The sequence below is a fragment of the Podarcis pityusensis genome (genome assembly GCF_964106645.2).
Source record: "Podarcis pityusensis genome assembly, chromosome: 10".
NCBI lineage: Eukaryota > Metazoa > Chordata > Lepidosauria > Squamata > Lacertidae > Podarcis > Podarcis pityusensis.
Genome location: NC_138035.1, coordinates 74,872,443 through 74,888,737, shown reverse-complemented (window position 1 = coordinate 74,888,737; position 16,295 = coordinate 74,872,443). Strand labels below are relative to the sequence as shown.

General features: G+C 48.5%; 1 protein-coding gene across 11 annotated transcripts in view; it reads left to right on the top strand.

The window, feature by feature from the left end:
- Positions 1–16,295, top strand: part of LMNTD1 (lamin tail domain containing 1) — a 242,816-nt gene that overhangs the window by 126,575 nt on the left and 99,946 nt on the right. For all 11 annotated transcript variants that reach the window (XR_013991153.1, XR_013991154.1, XM_081023708.1 and 8 more), the window contains exon 10: positions 1,373–1,461. Coding sequence is in view for 9 of the 11 variants with exons in the window: in XM_081023708.1 (XP_080879834.1) it covers positions 1,373–1,461 (89 nt within the window). In the remaining 2 variants the exon portion in view is untranslated. The remainder of the gene's footprint in view (positions 1–1,372; positions 1,462–16,295) is intronic.

The following is a 16,295-nucleotide window of genomic DNA, read 5'->3' as shown; positions in this document are numbered from 1 at the left end:
TGCTAAGACTATATGTACAGATCATAGCTATTCGGAACTACGGAGACGGCAATCCATGGCACATTCACTTTTAAGCGCTAATTAAATTATCGCCAGTTGCATTTTTTTATCTCATTGATATTGAACTCCACCAGTTCTTCTCCCAGCATAGGTTATCTACCAAGGCAGTTTCTACACCAAAAAGTTTAAACCCAGGCCTGAATTGAGATAAGCAGCCTCTTCTAAGAGCACCTGGAATTCAATGGCAATCACTTGCTCAAGCCCTCTCTTTCAGAAATAGGGATGAGGGAGAAATTTGATTCTGTTCTTATTTAAAACCAGATTTATCAAATTTGCAGTTTCCAAAACAAAATAAGAACTGAAACACAGCCATCTTTCAAAATTCTCACTTATCCAAATTATGCGATGCAGTTCTCCAGCCAACCAGTGTTTACAAAAATACATATATTAGGGGGAAATGTGCGTGAAATGAATATATTTGTGGAAATAATGTATAGAAATGCATTAAAAAGGTAAAGGTAAAGGTACCCCTGCCCGTACGGGCCAGTCTTGACAGACTCTAGGGTTGTGCGCTCATCTCACTCTATAGGCCGGGAGCCAGTGCTGTCCGCAGACACTTCCGGGTCACGTGACCAGCGTGACAAGCTGCATCTGGCGAGCCAGCACAGCACACGGAACACCGTTTACCTTCCCGCTGGTAAGCGGTCCCTATTTATCTACTTGCACCCGGAGGTGCTTTCGAACTGCTAGGTTGGCAGGCGCTGGGACCGAATGACGGGAGCGCACCCCACCGCGGGGATTCGAACCGCCGACCATGCGATCGGCCAGTCCTAGGCGCTGAGGTTTTACCCACAGCGCCACCCGCGTCCCTAGAAATGCATTACATTAGGGTAAATTGCTTGCAAACCTGTCTACATTACTCAAAATTCATTCATCTAACAAAACAGGATTAGAAGGTACTCTGGACACATCCATAGACCCAACTGTCACAACAGTGAGAGGCAGGTGGAAATGAAAATGAAAATGGTTATCTTCAGCCTATTGGGAAATAAATGTGCTTAAATATAGTTTCTGTTGCAGACTTGTTTGCTAAACGTTAAAAGATTTATAACAGTCTTTAAAGGAACCAGAATAAAATTTTATTCTGTTTTAAAGATCAGAAATATACTTTTGAGGCATTAGGACCTTTGAATAGATGTACACATTAGTAACAAGTTTTAAATCCTAAGGAGGTTGGAATTTTATTTAAAATATATATATTTAAAGATCTGCTATAATGTTAGTGAAAAGGCAGTATCTCCCTCCCCCCCCCCCCATTTCTTTTTCTTTTAAAAGTAGTGCACATAAGTTTGCTTTTGTTTTCTCTCCACAGGCCTTCTCTGCCCAGGAAGTAGTCATAGCATAAAGCCAGCAGAAGACAGTAACAGGAAAAACAGAATAAGACCAACTCGTTCAGCAGGAGTAAGTAACCATGACATGTTTGATTGTTATTACAGATTTAGAGTGCATGGCAACAAAAAAAGACAAAATCAGTTCACTGCCTCAAGGAGCTTACACAATATAAAAAGAGGGTGTGTAGATGAGGGAGGGAAGTGGAAAACAAGCAGCAAATCAGCAGAGAGGAGGAATGGGAAAGACAAAGGTAACAAGAGGTGAACAAATGCTTTTTCACTTACATACTTTGGATTGATTTCATTTGTCACGTGGAAGACTAAAAGTCATGAGCCTAAGGCTTTTTTATTGATAAAAATGAGTTTTTATTTGAGTTTGAAGAAAGAGAAATGTGGCAGCACACAGGTGTTTTAGGAGTGAGTTCTGAGCATCAGAGAATGAATGGATGGAGCTGTTCAAGGGAGCAAGACATCTTTGGGGAGAGGAGGGCTGTGGAGCTAAAGGAGAAGATTTGAGACGTATAAGGCTATGGAGACAGAAAAAATGGCATCTGCCACAGAGAGCTTTAAAGCTAAGGACAAGTATGTGTTGGATGCAAAGGGAGCTGGGAAGCCAGTGAAGGGCTGCACGCCAAGAAAGGACAGGGTCCGAATGAGAAGAGAAGTGAGCAAGTTTTGAGTGAAGGCAAAATGGTGCAGCAAGTCTCTGATTCAATATAGCTGTGTGTGGAGAAACATCATCTCACTTTTTAATCATCAAGCAGATCTTTTCCTGCAACATAAACTCAAACACAGCATCTCTCAACAGGGGGCCAAATTACCCCTTGGAGGCCCCCAGGATATTCCAAGGGGGCCGCAGGTGATAATCGTGTAAATGGGGGGGGGGGAGCGCATAGCATTAGACATGGGGCCACAGAGGGAAGTGAGAAGTGAAGGAAACAGAAGTGACTGAGAAAATAAAACAGAAAAGAAATGAAGAAAATAAAAAACAGAGAAACAGAGTGAACAGAGAAGTGACTGTGCTTCCCAGTGGATGGAGCCCCACGCACACTCTGTGTCAGCGCTGCTTCCGCTTCCTTCTCCCTCCCACTTCCGCACTCCTCCGCTGCGTGCATCAAGCATCTCGTTTGTCACGGGCAAGTCCGTGGGTGCAGTTATCCCTCACAGCAAGGTGCATGATGTGGTTATCTCTCACAGCAATAGAACTAGATATAAAAAAGCTTGTTTCTGGTCATCAAGCACAAGGGTCACATTGATCGAGAAGTACTTAAAGTATAATTTTTTATGTAACTGTCTTTTGTATAAATTATAAAAATTACCGGTATGAATTAAATTGTTCTATTTACAAAAAAAACCCCACATTTAAATAGCTACCCTTCTACCAGTAGGACAGGGGGTGACAGGAAGAAAACATGTTTGGAAGGGGAAAGTCAGAAATAGGTTGAGAAACACTGCTCTAAAGAAACTCTGAATTTATAGCCAACCCCAGTTGCGTAGTCTCTATGCAATTCCACAAAGTGGAAAGGCATGCCTGTGTACCAGACCATCGGATGCATCTAACAAAGTGAGCCTATTCCTACAAAAGCTTATCCCACAAAAGCCGTGTTAGTCTTTAAGGAGCTAACATAATAATAATGGATTACAAACCAATGGGATTCCTTAGAAATATTTGATGTAGCTGGCAATGGGCACATTCACACATCTAGCATTTCAGGGTTCAGTTGCCCTGTTCAGCACTATGGACCCCATTGTCCAGATGTGTTCCTGTGCTGGTACCCTCTGCTTTCCATGGCTGATAGTGAGTGGCTGGCAGCAGCAGCTGTGCAGTCTACATCTCTGGTTTCTGGTTTCCTGTGGGTATTTGGTTGGGGCACATGGTGCTTAGAGCAGTAAGGGTGGGGTTATCTAATTTTCACAACAGCCTTACCTGAGAGATCATGGCTGGTCTAAGGATGCTGTGTCCAGAAAATACACCACATCACACTGGCTTTTCATAGTACATTCCTCATTTTTTAGTTTTGTGTTGAACTAGGAGTGCAATTATTCTTAGTGTTTAAGGTAGGCATTAAATCTTAACAAATATTAGCTTAGATGCATAAAATATATTGTATAATTGATCTATATGTATGTATATTATGTCAGAGGCTTAGTGCTGTCCAGCTGGCCATAGATAAGACTCCGGGCTCCCAGCCAGTTCCAAACAATTGATTTATTTGACAAAGTTCAAACGTACATCTCCAGCGTTTCCATTAGCCTCCTTCCCCTTGTGCGCAGTTGCTCCCTCTAATCTTACTTCCTGCTTTTCCGCACCCAGCATGCAAGTCTGCGAAAACTCCTCCTCTTACTTCCTCTGTGTACAGCCTGACTTGTCCCAGGCTCATCCTCCTCCCCCTCTACGTCAGACTGACTGTCAGACGACAAGCTGCTGATAATCTCTTTAGGCTCTCTGCTGGTTTCTGTCCTTTCATCTTTTCCCGTTTGCCTCTCCCTGACATCCACCCCCTCCTCAAAGGCCCCCTCCCGCTCAGGAGACCCGACTGCGTCCCCTACTCTTTCCTCAGAGGTGGTCGGGGAGAACCCCCCAAAACTACCCTCTTCCTCATCTGTCTCTTCGAACACACTCCTCCAACCCCCAAGTCCTGGTGTTCCCCAGTCTACACCTTCATCTTCTTCCTCCTCCTCATCCGATGCTGGGAAACCTTCGAATTCCTCTTCGTCGTCTGTTCTTTCGAACACCTCTTGTAAGGACCTCACCTTGCCTTTTGGTTTGTCCAGGAAGAAATTGTGGAACTCCTCTACCAGCTCACTGTTAGACATACTATCTTCCGGGACCCAGGTATTCTCCGATGCCGGGGCCCCTTCCCAAGCCACCAAATATTCCACATTCCCCCCTCTCCAACGAGCGTCCAGTATTTCCGTGACCTCGTTGCACTGCTCCCTTTCCTCCATTTCGGGTGGTGAGCCTTCCACTCCCCCACTACCCGCTCTCCTTCCCCCCTCCCTGTAGGGGAACAGCAGTGACCTATGGAACACCGGATGGATTCTCATGCTTTCTGGCAACCTGAGCTTAAACGCCACCGGATTTATTTGCTGAATAACCTCAAAGGGCCCCACCTTCCTGGGCTTGAGCTTCTTACAGCCCCCTTTCCAAGGCAATCCCTGCGTGCACAACCATACCTTGTCCCCAATCCTGATGACCTCCCCTGATCACCGATGTTTGTCGGCTTCCTTCTTGTATAACTCCTTAGCCCTTTCCAAATTTAACTGCAGCTGTCTGTGGATCGCTTCCATTTCCTCCACAAACTGTTCGGCCGCTGGAACACTCCACAACTCCTCCCCCCTCCTGGGGAAGGCCCTTGGATGAAGCCCATGATTGGCAAAGAACGGTGTCATCCCTGTGGATACATTCTCTGCATTGTTGTAAGCAAACTCTGCCAGGGCTAGTTTGTCCACCCAATCGTTCTGCTTCTGACTTACGTAACACCTCAAATACTGTTGTAAAACAGCATTCGCCCTCTCCGCTTGCCCATTGGTCTCGGGGTGTCTCGCCGTTGTAAATCTCACTTCCACCTGGAGCAGCCCCATGAGCTTGCACCAAAATTGTGAGGTAAATTGAGCCCCCTGGTCCGACACCACCCTTGCAGGTACCCCATGTAACCTAAACACGTGCTCTACGAACAGCCTAGCTGTTTCCTCCTTCGTTACGGCGTGCGAACAGGGCACAAAATGGCACATTTTGGTCAAGTGATCAACCACCACCATGACCGCTGTCTTCCCCTTACATCTGGGCAGATCAGTGATAAAATCTACACCCACCACCTCCTACGGCTTCCCAGGTGTGGGCAATGGTTCCAGCAACCCCGCTGGTGCCGCCCTTTCCCCTTTGTCCCTCTGACATGTGTCACATCCTCGCACATATTCCTTTACATCCTCTCTCACCCTTGGCCACCAAAATTCCCTCATGACCAGTAGCATGGTCTTATGCTGTCCAAAATGCCCCGCCGTACAACTGTCATGAAGTTGCTTGAGGATTCGGCCCCGAAGGTCTTCTCCTGGAACATACAAGGCCCCTTTGTGGTACAGTAACCCCCCTTTCACCTCAAAACCATGCTCGGCACCTCCTCTTCCTCTTAACTCCCCCATCTTTTGTCTGGCAAAGGCATCGTCTCTGAGCATTTGCATCAGTTCGTCGTCCTTGACCAACGTCCCCCCGCACAACCATTTGCTCTCCGGGAACATCAGTCTTGCTACAGGTGGCCCTTCCCCCATCATATACTCGTGTTTCCGGGAGAGTGCATCTGCCCTCGTATTCTGCTCTCCCGGCACGTATTGGATCTTGAAGTTGAAGTTGGCAAAGAACTCTGCCCATCTTATCTGTCTCTGGCACAACACCCGTGCCGTACGCCAATACTCCAAGTTTTTGTGGTCAGTGCACACCAAAATTTGGTGCTTTGCCCCAACCAGGAAGTGCCGCCATTGTGTAAAAGCAGCCACGATCGAAAGCAATTCTTTATCGTAGATGGTGTAGTTCTGCTCTGATTTGTTGAGCTTCCGCAAAAAGAAGGCACACGGACGCCATTCCCCTTTTCGATCTGGCTGCAGCAGCACCGCCCCTATCGCCCGATCTGATGCATCTGTTTCCACCCGTGGTGGTTGAGCCGGGTCGACGTGGATCAGTTGCTCCTCTGAAGTGAAAGCCCTCTTTAGTTTCTCAAACCCCTCTTGGGCTGCCTGCGTCCACTGAAACTTCTTCTTAACACTGAGACAGTCCGTGATTGGCGCCGTCACTTCTGTGAAATTCTTTATGAATTTCCTGCAGAAATTGCTGAAACCCAGGAAACGCTGAACACCTTTCCTGGTTTTGGGACTCTCCCATTCCACCACTGCCTTCACCTTCCCCGGGTCCATGGCCAACCCCTGGTCCGACAGCCGGTACCCCAGGAATTCGACTTGCTTTGCGTGGAACTGACACTTCTCCAGCTTGACCCACAAGCGGTTCTCCTTGAGTTTGCTCAGGACCTGACATACATCCTTCACGTGCTGTTGTTCGTCTTCCGAGAACACAAGAAGATCATCTAAAAAGCAGACACAGTTTTTGTAGAGCAAGGGTCCTAACAGGTGGTGCATGAAGGCTTGGAAACAGTGACTTCCGCACTGCAAACCGAAGGGCATGACTAAATACTCAAACGCCCCCATCGGGGTGAACATGGTGGTCTTCCACTCATCGCCTTCTCGTACTCGGATGTCAGGGAACTGACATCGGAGCCTGAGGTGGAGGGAAGGCTCTCAAATGATGCTGGAGAAGGGCCAAGCAGGGAGAGAGGCAGTTCAGCAGAGGGGGAAGCAAATCAACGTTACACCAGGGATAAAGGGGGGCAGATGGGGGAATCAGCGAGAGGGCTCCAGGACTCTTCACTGGACACCAGCGGGGAGAGCACGGGTCCTCCCCTACCCACGCCCTCCCTGCGCAGAAGACTTCCACGCAGGGAGAGTAGGAGGAGACTGGGCGTCAAACAACTTTTATGTTGGAAGAGGTTTAAGAAACGCCCACTGACGGATTCTGCTAGCGACTGAGGCAGCCACGAATTGAAGGGCTGTCCAGACAGAAAGGTTTAACAAGGCAACATAGCCAGGAGAGGCGGCAACTTATGCACGAGCAACCCCATACCCATTATATCTGATAAGGTTGTAAGCCCCTCGGAGATCCAGTTTGGTGAAAACTTTCCCCTTCCGCCCCCGTGCCAAAACGTCATCGATTCTCGGCATCGGGAAGGCCACCGGTTCCATCTGGCTGTTCAAAATTCTAAAGTCCACCACTAGGCGTTGCTCTTTCGTCGATCTCTTGTCGACGAAAAACACGGGACTCCCGCCTGCAGCCTTGGACTCCCTGATAAAACCCCTTCTCAGGTTTTTCTCAATAAACTCTTTTAGGTCCTTGAGCTCTCCCTCCGACATGGAATAGGTTTTCCCCACCGGCAACGTGGCCCCCGGTACCAGGTTTATCTGACAGTCATACGGCCGATGGGGTGGCAAAGCATCCGCCTCTTTCTCGCTGAACACCTCCTGTAAATCCCTGTAACACGACGGAATCTCGCTCGTCCCCGCTCTGCATGCTGCTGCCCTCCTGCTCTCACTTTGTCAATCTAGCCCTTGAGCTATGCAGTTCTCCATGCAGTGCGTTGAGCCAAACGTCAGGGACCGTTGGTGCCAGGAAACCATCGGATCGTGCAAAGCCAGCCAGCTCATGCCCAATATGATAGGCGGCCCCGCCAATGTGGCCACGTGAAAAGCGATGACCTCAGAGTGGGCGGCCACACGCATTCGCATTGGGGGCGTTCGATGTGTCACTTCACCCCCCAGCAGTTCTCTTCCATCAATTGTTGTCACTTGCAGCGGAAAATCCAAAGGCCTCAGGTTCAGTTGGTGTCGCACCGCAAACTCCTTGCTGAAAAAGGATGCTGAGGCCCCAGAATCAATTAGCGCCAACTCCTCCACCGTCTGTCCATTTGGGAGTTCTAGCACCACCTTCAACATTTTGCTTGCTTTGGGGTGTCCAAGCCGGGGACTTTCTGTCTTGCTCCCGCCTGGCTGTTGCCCCGGTTCCCCACCAGCCAGGCCTCTTCGTTTCCCGAATGCTGGGGCTCCTCTCCCTCTGCCTGCTGGGTGGCCCCCACCATTCCCTGCCAGTTACGACGCTCTGGGCACACTCTGGCAAAGTGCCCAGTCTTCTGACACACAAAACATCTTTTTCCCGCTTGCCAGTCTTTTTTTTCCTTCCCACCAGACCGTTGGGCTTTCAAACTCTCCCGCGCCCTGGCTGTGCCTATCTCCATAGGCTCCGGCGCTTGTTGACATTCCGAGGCAGCTGCAGGCATCTCAAGAATGCGGTCACCATGGAAACTCCGCTCTCTGCCTTGCTTCCTTTCCCTCCATCTGGCTTCTTGTCTCAAACCCACCCCAAGAGCAGCCTTTGTTAATTCGTCCATATTTTTAGGTCGTGGCCCCCTTGCCAGCTCGTCCTTAATTTCTGGATTAAGTCCATTTTTAAATATCGCTTGTACTGGGTCCGCCTCTAAATCCCACCCCAGTTTCTGTACAAGCATAGCAAACTCAGACCAGTAACTGCGTACGGTGGATTTGCCTTGGTCTCAAAGCCAGCAGCTCCTCCTGCGTTCTGTCAATTAAACTCTGATCTGCATAGATAAAATCCATTGCTTGCCAAAATTTGGCTTCATTTCTGAGGGCTTCATTCCCCGAGGCTATTAACGGCCTGATCCAGCTTCGAGCCCCTCCTCCCAGATGTCTAATGATGTGAGCAACCTTTGCTGCATCGTTCTGAAACTTATCTCCTTCCAGTTCCAGAAAATATTTCATCTCTGTTTTGAAATCCAATAACTTTCCGTGTCTCCCTGGAACCATTCCACCCACACGCACCTGCCCCCATCTGCCGATAGCCCACCTTGGGTTCCTCTCTGAGCAGTCCGGGCTTCCTCCAAATGACTCTGCAGGTCTTGGGATCTTTGTTCCAGAGCGACATTTCACTTTTTCAATTCCAACAGTTCCTTCTCCATGTCGAAGCTGTTTCCTTATTCCACCAGCTTTCCAGCAGAAACAAATGGAGGAGAGGGAGCAAGCTGTCAGAGGCTTAGTGCTGTCCAGCTGGCCATAGATAAGACTCCGGGCTCCCAGCCAGTTCCAAACAATTGATTTATTTGACAAAGTTCAAACGTACATCTCCAGCGTTTCCATTAGCCTCCTTCCCCTTGTGCGCAGTTGTTCCCTCTAATCTTACTTCCTCCTTTTCCGCACCCAGCATGCAAGTCTGCGAAAACTCCTCCCCTTACTTCCTCTGTGTACAGCCTGACTTGTCCCAGGCTCATCCTCCTCCCCCTCTACGTCAGACTGACTGTCAGATGACAAGCTGCTGATAATCTCTTTAGGCTCTCTATAACTGCTGGTTTCTGTCCTTTCATCTTTTCCCGTTTGCCTCTCCCTGACATATTACATAAAACGTTTTTGGAAGATGTCCTTCCTGCCTTCTTTCTTGACACACCACAATAAGCCAGAAAGTCTCCAATTAGCCATTGTTTCCCATTTTACATGAACTGGGAAACTATAGATGCCAGGTTCCAAACAGGCTGGTAACTTAAATCAGTTTTAAAATATGGTTTAAGATCCTGGCTTGTTCTGAACCTGGTAACAATAGTTTCCCAGTTCAAACCAAATGGGAAACTATGGCCATTTGGGGACTTCCTGACTTACTATAGTCTAGGGATCCTGCAGGATGCAGGATATCAGCCTATTAAGCTGACATAATTGTCCAAATTGGGCCATAGTGTAAGTGTGTGTGTGCTTCAGAGTTTTAATGTGTGAGGCATTTAATGTGTTTGAGGTATGGCCCTCAGCAACTGGCAGGCCAACTATGGCCTAGTAAGGCTGGCCCTGTAGACCAAAGAAAAGTCCACTCAGCCTAACGTGCTGCAACAGATTCATAACACTCAAGCTACACTAGATGATGAATTTATTTATATGCCGCCCATCTGACTGGGTGGCTTCTAACAAATTAAAACACAGTAAGACATCAAACATTTAAACCTTCAGGGCTGCCTTCAGATGTCTTCTAAAGGTTGCATAGTTACTTACCTCCTTGACATCTGATGGGAGGATGTTCCACAGGGAGGGCACAACTACTGAGAAGGCCCTCTGCCTGGTTCCCTGTAGCTTCACTTCTCTCAGTGAGAGAACCAGCAGAAGGCCCTCGGAGGTGGACCTCAGTGTCCAGGAATGGAAATGCTCCTTCAGGTATACAGGGCCGAGGCTGTTTAGGGCTTTAAGGGTCAGCACCAGTTCTTTGAATTGTGCTTGGAAACGTACTGGGAGCCAGTAAAGATCCTTTAGCACCAGTGTTATATGGTCCAACAGCTGCTCCCAGTCATCAGTCTAGCTGCTGCATTCTGGATTGGTTGTAGTTTCTGAGTCACCTTCAAAGGTAGCCCCACATAGAGTACGTTGCAGTAGTCCAAGCGGAAGATAACCAGAGCATGTACCACTCTGACAAGGCAGTGCGCAGGCAGGTAGAGTCTCAATTGGTGTACCAGATGGAGCTGGTAGACAGCTGCCCTGGACACAGGATTAACCTGTTGTTCCATGGACAACTGTGAGTCCAAAATGACTCCCAGGCTGTGCATGCAGCTGGTCATTCAGGAGCATAGTTGCCCCATTCAAGACCAGGGAGTCCCCCACAACTGCCTACCCAATCCCTCAGAAACACGAAGTCCTGAGCGGCCACTTGTAGGGGTGTGTCAGCATGGATGTTAAAATCCCCTAGGACCACCCGACTAAGTGTCTCCAGGAGAACATCCTTCACAACCTGAAGCAGCTCAGGCAGGAAGCAGAGATGCCGGTACACCAATAGGAATCCTGTACTGCCCTTATTGTCCAACTTCCAGAACATGCACTCAGAAAACTGGGTCTCCCCAGTAGGTTGCCTGGTGCAAACTAATGACTTCCTTAAAATCACTGCATCCCCTTCCCCACATGACCTGGGTTGCTGTGTGTAAGAGAAACCTGGCGGACAAGCAATGGCAAGAACATGTCATGTCCAACCAGGTCCCTGTTACACATGCCAGGTCAAGTCCTCCATCCATGATCAAGTCATGGATGGCAGTGGTCTTATGAATCATTGTCCTGGCATTGCACAGCAGCACCTTCAGGTCATGTTGATACCTGTATCCTTCTGGTCAGGGCAGACCTAGAGGCAGGGATAGTTTTCAGACAGTGACTAAACTTGCCTCCTCAGTAATGATATGGTCTACTCTAGTCCTAGCATAACTCCTCCTCCTGTCTGTGATCACTGGGATCACGTGCTTGAAATCTAGCTATAGAAGCATAGGATTTGAGGGCAGCAAGAAAAGAATCAGCAGTACATATGCAATTCCCAGAGGTTGGATGGAGGGAGACTATTAATTGGGGAAAGGCCCCATTGCAATAGTCAGCTCTAGATTGCCACACCATCTGCTATATTGGTTGGCAATGGTGTATAACCTTAGTATGCTGAGATGATAGAGAGTACAGTGGTACCCCGCAAGACGAATGCCTCGCAAGACGGAAAACCCGCAAGACGAAAGGGTTTTCTGTTTTGGAGGCGCTTCGCAAGACGAATTTCCCTATGGGCTTGCTTCGCAAGACGAAAGCCCATAGGGAAATCTCCGGGGACCTCTTTTAAATGCTGGCGGTGGGGAGCAAAGCCTTTCCCCCCCTCCGGCCTTCAGAAGAGGTCCAGGAAGGCCGGCGGGGGCCGAAAGGCTTTGCTCCCCACCGCCAGCATTTTAAAAGCAGTCCGGGATAGCAGGGAAGAGCTTCCCGCTATCGCGGACGGCTTTTGAAGGCAGGCGGGGGGGCAAAGACTTTCGCCCCCCGCTCGCCTTCAGAAGAGGTCCAGGACCTCTTCTGAAGGCGGGCGGGGGGCGAAAGTCTTTGCTCCCCCCTGCCTGCCTTCCCGGGAGAGCGGAGAAACACAGCGCCTTTCTCCGCTGTTCCGGACGGCTTTTGAAGGCAGGCGGGGGGGGGGGCAAAGACTTTCGCCCCCCGCTCGCCTTCAGAAGAGGTCCAGGACCTCTTCTGAAGGCGGGCGGGGGGCAAAACTCTTTGTCCCCCCTGCCTGCCTTCCCAGGGGCTTTTACATCGCCCCGGACAGCGGAGAAGTCCTCCGCTGTCCCGGGCGATTTTAAAATGCCGCCCGCCAGCATTTTAAGATTGCCCCGGACAGCGGAGAAGTCCTCCGCTGTCCCGGGGTTTTTTAAAATGCTGGGGGTGGGAAGAAAAGCCCTTGTCCCCCCCCCCCCAGCCTTCAGAAGAGGTCGGGGGACAGACTGTCCCCGGACCTGGTCTGAAGGCGGTTTCCCTAGGAACGCATTAATTGATTTTCAATGCATTCCTATGGGAAACCGTGCATCGCAAGACGAAAAACTCGCAAGAAGAAAAAACTTGCGGAACGAATTAATTTCGTCTTGCGAGGCACCACTGTACTTCTGGGGCCATAAATCTGATTAAGATTCTGTCAGTGATGGGATTATCTGGAGGGTACTTATCATTTTACTTAAGACAAACAGCTTAATTTTTGCATAGATTTCCCTCTTAGAGGACTTAATGAGACTTGTGTAGACAGTGGCATGTATTTCAGAATTGAAATAGAGGAGTCGCCTGAAGTATTAGATGCACCTTTCTTCTTAGCTGAATTTTTCTCTTCCTCAGTCCCGTATTTTTATTTATAGACATATGAATTCCTTGTATGTTATCTTTGCTGCTACTGATGACATTCTTGGCATTGTAGTGCAATTAGTATGATGGTGCTTGCATATTTTAAAAAAATTCCATGCTGCTTAGTGGTATGTTTAGTGTGTGTGGCACCTTAATGCTTTTGGACAGAAATACCTTCAGGCGGTAAATATGTTCATATATTTACATACTGAGGCCTATTTATAATGTGTGCATTTGCCTTTACATCACAGTAGTGAATCTGGGGCATCATTTTACTTCTTGAGTATCACATCTTTGGTGTTATAAATATTAACTTGCTGGTCCACATGATGACAGAAGAAAAGTTCAGAATGTAACAGTTAGAGGGTTGCCATATTTTAAAAAATGAAAATCCAGACACAAAAGTTTTTTCTTTCAGTTTTGCCCACATTTGTTGAACTTTTTTGGCAAAATCGCAAAAAAATACGTTTTTGAGCTTTTTAAAAAATTACACCCACCAAAAACAGCACTGCCAACATGGGTTGCTCTTCGACTGGATTTTCTCGGACATTTTGGCCGCTTTCCTCCTGGACACTGCTTCCTGCAGCAGTATTCCATGTATGTCTGGATGTATAGCAACCCTAAATAGATAGGAAATTCAGGCAGATGTTTGGGTGGGGTGGCAGAGAATAATAGTTTACACCACAGCCAAGCTGTTCAGTCCCAACCTATGCTGAGGTCTGGTTTGGTAGTCAGTCTAATTGTTGATCACTGATAGAACGGCAGATTGTACATAATAAGTTGGGAGAGCAGCTGTGGATATCAAGCATAGAGAGATGGAGTACTGTGAACTATAACATATGCCTCAAATAAGGAGAGAATGAGATTAGATTGGACCAGAGAAGTTCTGGCCCATTTCTGCAGTCAGCTCTGGCATGGTGCATGGGCTGTGAGCTGCGAGCGCTGGCCATGTGATAACACATTGAGTTTTCGTATGGGCCTGTAAACTGCTGAAGTCCAGCTGGCAGCGCATTTCAAAAACCCAGTGGATGCATTTTTTTCTGTGTTCTAAAGACCATCACACAACTGCTTTTTCTTATGGCATTAGCCCATTTAGTTCAAGCTAATCGTGGCTATCCCAATAGAACAGGCCAAGAAAATGGGCTCAACATTTTTATGGTCCGCTTAAATATAGTATTTGCCATCTTCTTCAGTGTAAAAACTGACACCATCTGCTCTGATCTCTCCTCTTCCTTTTCTTTGCCTAGTTTTCCCTGCTTCTTCCGCCTCAACCCTTTCTTCTTCCTCTGCTGTCTCATTTGAGGGGTTGACAACCCCGCTGCTCTCCCCTAGAGCCCTCTCCATGGAATGGTCTCACTATAGAGACTTGCCTGGAACCTGCTTTAATGTCTTTCTAGCACCAGGGAAATTCCTTTTTCCCCCTCTCCTCCCAGGCCTTTTAATACAATTTTAAAAATTTGATGTATTTATTTCCTAAGCTGTATGTATCACTTGATTGTAGAAAACCTCGAAGTGGTTTACAAACAGAATAAAACAGTAAGATTATTAATAAAAAAAATCAAAAAAATGTAAACCAGTGTTATAAGAATTCTAAGGTCTTAAATAAATAAATAAAATATTCATAAATGTACAAGGCAAACATATAAGTATATAAACCACGGGTCTGAAATAGTATAGGAGAGCTATCCTGAAGCTATTTTGACTCTCCCAAATTGACCTCCAGTATTTCTCTGCAAGGAGAAATGAAATGGGAAAGTCTTCCCATTGTGTTTTGCTTACAAATTCTGTCTTAAGGGCATATTTGTGTATGAATAGGGTGAGCCTGTGACCTGGATTCGGGAACTAAACTATTAACCATCACAAACCTACCTGACCATTATCAGGTATCCTGGCAAACAGGATTTCCGCTGTAGACCGCCTTCTTCTGTGATGTATATATGATGTTTCGGGGGGTGGTCTTGGGCTACAGGGTGGGCAACTTCAAAAGTCTATATAAGGGTTTGCGCACCATTGTTCTGGGTTCTCTCCTCCCTCCTGCATGTGGTGAGTGAGGACCCTGTTGCAACAGTTTAATAAAGATCAGACTTAGTAGCCACTTTGCTTCTCAATATACTCTGGTTGGCCTCTGTTATTTTCTCATACCAATAGGGGACCCACTTAAGGACTCTATATGGGCTCTTGAATGCCCCATAAGGGAAAAAAGGCAGTTTTTTTTCTTATAACAGTTTGGTGAGCCAGCCAGGAATTTCGGTTGACTGGATTCTGGGGGTGAGGAAGGACTGGTGATCCAGTGCTCTAATGAGTATGGGTTGCTCGTGCGTAAGTTGCCGCCTCTCCTGGCTTTGTTGCCTTGTTAAACCTTTCAGTCTGGGCAGCCCTTCACTTCGTGGCTGCCTCAGTCGCTAGCAGAATCCGTCAGTGGGCGTTTCTTAAATCTTTTCCAACATAAAAGTTGTTTGACACCCAGTCTCCTCCTACTCTCCCTGCGCGGAAGTCTTCTGCGCAGTGAGGGCGTGGGTAGCGGAGGACCCGTGCTCTCCCCGCTGGTGTCCAGTGAAGAGTCCTGGAGCCCTCTCGCCGATTCCCCCATCTGCCCCCCTTTATCCCTGGTGTTGCACTGATTTGCTTCCCCATCTGCGGAGCTGCCTCTCTCCCTGCTGGGCCCTTCTCCAGCATCATTTGAGAGCCATCCCTCTGCCTCTAGCTCCGATGTCAGTTCCCTGATATCCACCTCCCCCCCAGGACCCCCTCAACCCCCGGCCCAACCTGTTGACCCAACTTCGTCCCTTTCTTCGGCCGATGATGCAGGGAACCCCCAGAAGGAGCTGTTGCCATCCTCTGAGGATTCAAAACCCGCTTCCCACCCGTTCTGATCCCTTCCCGCGGGGTGGGCCTCCCAGTCTGATTCTTCTTCCTCCAAAGCCTCTTCTCCCTCCCCTTCAGAGACAGAAAAACCCACAAAATCCTCTTCATCGTCTGTGGTTCCAAATTGCTCCTCCCAGAATCTCGCTAGTGGTTTGGGTTTGTCCGGGAACAGGCGGTGGAATTCCTCCACCAGATACCCGTCAGTGATTGCCTCCACGGGAACCCACGTGTTTTCCGACCCGGGTTCTCCCTCCCAAGCCACCAAGTACTCCACCTGGCGCCCTCGCCACCTTGAATCAAGTATTTCCATGGCCAAGTGGTGGTGCTCCCTCTCTTCTACCTGCGGGTGTGTGGTGACTTCTCCCTCTCGCCCCGGGAATCCCCGTCCTTCCCTGTACAGTGAGAGTAGGGACCTATGGAACACCGGGTGTATCTTCATGCTGTCTGGCAATTTGAGCTTGAATGCCACGGGGTTCACCTGCTGTGTTACCTCAAACGGTCCCAGCCGCCTGGGCTGCAACTTCTTGCACCCCCCCTTAAAAGGTAACCCTTGGGTTGACAACCACACCCGATCTCCCACCCGTATGGTCTCCCCTTCCCTATGGCGCTTGTCTGCCTGCCTCTTGTAAATTTCCTTGGCCCGCTCCAAGTTCATCTTAAGTTGCTGGTGCAGGGCTTCCATTTCTTCCACAAATTGCTCTGCCGCCGGTACGCTCCAACCTTCCTCCCCACTCTCCGGGAAGGCCCTGGGGTGACACCCATAATTGGCCATGAACGGGC